The sequence below is a fragment of the Arachis duranensis genome, chromosome 3 (genome assembly GCF_000817695.3).
Source record: "Arachis duranensis cultivar V14167 chromosome 3, aradu.V14167.gnm2.J7QH, whole genome shotgun sequence".
Classification (NCBI taxonomy): Eukaryota; Viridiplantae; Streptophyta; class Magnoliopsida; order Fabales; family Fabaceae; genus Arachis; species Arachis duranensis.
The window spans coordinates 124236805-124240879 of NC_029774.3; the positions used below are offsets into that span (position 1 = coordinate 124236805).

A 4075-nucleotide genomic window follows, 5' to 3' on the forward strand; every position below is an offset into this window, starting at 1 on the left:
TATTTAATTGGACATGTTAAGTATCACGTATACTATCAAATAACGTTTTATATCTTCAATCATTGACAAAAATTATTAATAGAGTAATATAAAGACAAAAATAATTAATTTGTAATCTTTGAATGACCAATTTAACTAATAACATTTTTAAGAATGAATTTAAAAAGCGAAGCATCTTTTAGAGATTAATTTAACTATTAACTCTTATTTTTACATAATAAAAAATCATATCTTTTATTATTTTTATTATATTTTAAGATTATTATTATTGTTATTAAAATTGAGTGATATTTCTATCAACGTATTAAAAAAATAACATTGATTTTTTTTAGCATAGAAATTAATTAGTCTTATAAAAGTAAAATTCAAAAATCGGATTGAATATTTTTTTTGTCAAAAATCTCATTGTCTTTTAAGATAATTGTCAAAGTTATTTATAGTTTTTTCTCTAATTTTGATAGTTTATTCTTAGGATTTTTTATTTTAATAAATAGGGGAGGAATATTTATTTTAGTAAATATTTTTTAAATTATTTATTTCAGTAATTATTATAATTAATTTATTTATTAAAATAAAAAATTCTTTATCCTTGACACGAGTTTTAAACAGTAATAAATAAAATTGAAATAATAATAGTTATTTTGACCATTTATTATAATTTTTTCCTCGGAGGATTCCACATTTCCTCAACCCCGGTCTCACACTTAGTCACCGCTCTCTTTTACCCTAAACGCATAAACGCACTACGCACATGCCACAGTTTCCTACATAAACCTCACACCTCACCACTCTTTTGTTCCATCCTTCTCCACTCTTCATTTCTCATTGTCCTCCATTTCATCACTCAATGCTTCATAAAGATCTCTTCTTTTAATCCGCCCCTTTTTTCTCTTGAGGTTTTTTTTTTCTTTGTTTCTTTTCCCAAATGGAAGATGAGAACTTTGACCCTGCAACCTCAAGCCTTCTGTGTCTGGAAAACAATAACACATGCTTTGATGATTTTGAATGTAGTGCCGCAGATGGGTACCACAAAAAACTTAACTTTAACGATGATGGATCGGAACCATTCGTGGGGTTTCTGGTGCTGAGTGATGAAACTTTTGGGGTTATGGTTGAGAAGGAGATAGAGTTTTTGCCCACTGATGATTACCTCAGGAGGATCCTTGGTGGGGATTTGGACTTTGGTGTTAGGAGGGATGCTCTTGATTGGATTTGTAAGGTTGGATTAATGGTTTTTTCATCAAATGGGTTCTTTTTTTTTTTCCTTTTTTTTTCATGGATAATTCATTCAATCTAAGTCCTTTTTCATCTTCAATCAATGAAAGTGAAAAGTGAATCCGCTTCTAGATTTTCCGTTTACTGATGTGTGTGGATTGTTTAAAGTGCATTTATTGGTATTTTAGTCATTGAAAAAGATTAAATTTTCCAATTCCAACATCAATCTCTTCAAAATTTATGGCTTTCTATTGGGCTTTAAATTGATTGATTTTGCAGTCAATTTTTGTTTTTAGTAATTCCTCACCTACTCACCTACCTAGTTTTGCAGCAAATTGTCGATGTCCTATATTGATTTGAGACTCGATTATGCATTTGGTCTCTGTTCTTCCCAATTCGTCTCTTAATCTTGTATTTCTTTTATCGAATAATTCAGCTAGTGACTGATATATTTGCAAACTGTGCTCATCAGGCTCATGCTTATTATGGTTTTGGACCCAGTTGCTTTTGTCTATCTGTGAACTACTTGGATCGGTTCCTATCAGTACGTGATATTCCAGTAAGATCAAATAGATAAAAGCATACTAGTCTCCTACTATATATATATTGTTGATCCTTTATTATTGATAGTCTAATTGTTAGTTTTTTACCTTCAGAGAGACAAAAGAAATTGGGCTGTGCAGTTGTTAGCTTTAGCTTGTTTATCAATTGCAGCTAAGATGGAAGAGACTAAAATGCCCCATGTTATAGATATGCAGGTAATTGTGCAGCCATACAACTATCTGTGATTGTTAAGTTTTACTCTAATTTTGTGAATGTTATTGGTATTTGGTAGGATGACGAAACAACAGCTGTGTTTGATGCTAAAACTATTCAAAGAATGGAACTGATGATATTAACCACACTGAGTTGGAAAATGCAAGCCTTAACTCCGTGTTCCTTTATGGACTACTTCCTTGGCAAGATCACTCGTGAGCAGCATCTGGCAAAGTCATTGGTTTTGAGATCAATGGAGCTCATAGTTCAAATTATCAGATGTATTTGTCTTGACTTTGTTAGTAGCACTTTTAAGATGTTCTGTTCTTGAGGATATTAACAAGGTGTTTTATTGGGAACTCAATGCAGATGTTGAATTCTTGGAGTTTCGGCCGTCTGATATTGCCGCAGCAGTTGCGATTTCTGTGTTGAGGGAATCACAAGGAATAGATATTGATAAAGCCTTGAATTGTTTTGTCATCGCGCGGAAGGTAAGATTGATGTGTTTCCCACGAAAAGAAACAGTTGTTTATTGCTGTTTGATACCACATTCCCTTTTGCAAATTGTTCTGCTGATCATTTTGGGATTTCTGTTTCGCAGGACAGAGTCTTGAAGTGCATTGAACTGATCAGAGACTTAGCCTTGACAAAAATTCCGGCTAATTCGAATGGCAACTTAGCTCCATTAGCACCGCAAAGCCCCCTCGGGGTGCTCGATGCGACATGCTTGAGCTATAGAAGTGAGGAATCAACAACAGTTGGTGGTTCATTCACAGATTCCTTCCAATATAGTCCAAGAGCTAAGAGGTGTAGATCAGAAAATGGACCTTCTAATGAGAATTTCAGGTCATGAAATGTGAACTTTCCTCCTTCACCAAGGTTCCATTTGGGTTTGGTTGAATGAGAGTTTTAGTGTGGTCTATGTAGGCCATATTGGTAACACACTCAATGAAAGTGTGCCTTTATGAATGAATAAAGATGAGAAATTTAAGCAGTCTCACGCGTATAGCATGAGTTGCTAAGTTGTTTATAGTCAGAGGAATACACAAACCAGCTGCAAATGTTGCGGAGAATGTGGATCGGAGAGGAAATTTTGATGCAAACAATGATAGGTATATTTGGACAGAAAACCCATATTTTTTTTCCTTTTATTTTTCATAATTATGTCCGAACTTTTCATTTAATGGAAAAGAGAATGAAACATAAACTGAAATTCTTTTCATTTTTATGCGTTGTTTTGTTTTGCAAATTTCTGAAACAAAAGCAAGCAAAAGATCACTGATATTTATGCGATTACCTACTAATAGAGACCTTGGTTATGAACTAGGAAGATTATAAAGTCAGTTTGGTTCTTTGGTATTTAGAGCACAAAAGAGATGTTTTTCTTTTTCTGTCTATTTTTTCATGAACAAAATATAAAAATAAACTTGAGTTTGATTTCAAACATATTTTGTATTCTAAGGAGCGTGTTCTGTTGGGCATGAACAACAGTACAAAACATGGTAGAATTTGATACAAGGTTATTAGGAGAATTTTATGGTAACAAGTTTGATAGTAATGTGGGGGGATCCACGTCAGCAATAGAGACCAAGATCTACTGGCACACATGAAACTGAGGATTTGTCTTTGCTTCATATTATTGGGATTAGAAACTGCCACAATGGAATAGAAAGGCCCACTAGCTTTTGTTTAGAGATATTGACCAGTCAAAAAGCATTCGTTTCACTGCCAAAAACCCACCTTATGATTTTTTTTTCTTAAAGAGAATCACATGAATATTTTTGTCATCAACTGACTAAAAATTAATAAATTTATCATGTGGGGGCATTTGCATTGGGAGTCATCTCCTGTTCATTAAGATGGCAGAATAAATCATAAAATCAAACTAGTTTAGATTAGTCAGAGTAGTTAATATATTTATCTGATTAAATAAATATTGAAAAATTTAAGTTTCACAAATATTAAAAAATTTAAATTTCATCTTGTACATACAATATATTTATCTGCTTAAATAAAAATTAAAAAATTTAAGTTCCACAAATATTAAAAAAAATTCAAATTTCACTTTATACATACAACAATTTATTAGGGCCCGTTTGGAAAA

General features: G+C 32.4%; 1 protein-coding gene across 2 annotated transcripts; it reads left to right on the forward strand.

The window, feature by feature from the left end:
• Positions 1-710: 710 nt before the first annotated feature.
• Positions 711-3193, forward strand: LOC107481373 (cyclin-D2-1). 2 transcript variants are annotated; one of them, XM_021139133.2, is made up of 6 exons: positions 711-1219; positions 1688-1759; positions 1872-1973; positions 2051-2252; positions 2341-2462; positions 2573-3193. In XM_021139133.2, exons 1-6 carry the CDS (start codon positions 926-928, stop codon positions 2822-2824), a joined length of 1044 nt encoding a protein of 347 aa, XP_020994792.1. In that variant the 5' UTR covers positions 711-925; the 3' UTR covers positions 2825-3193. The 2 variants fall into 2 exon arrangements, with proteins under 2 accessions (XP_020994792.1, XP_015957141.1); XM_016101655.3 differs by having other exon boundaries at positions 714-1219; positions 1688-1774.
• The last annotated feature ends 882 nt before the right edge of the window (positions 3194-4075 follow it).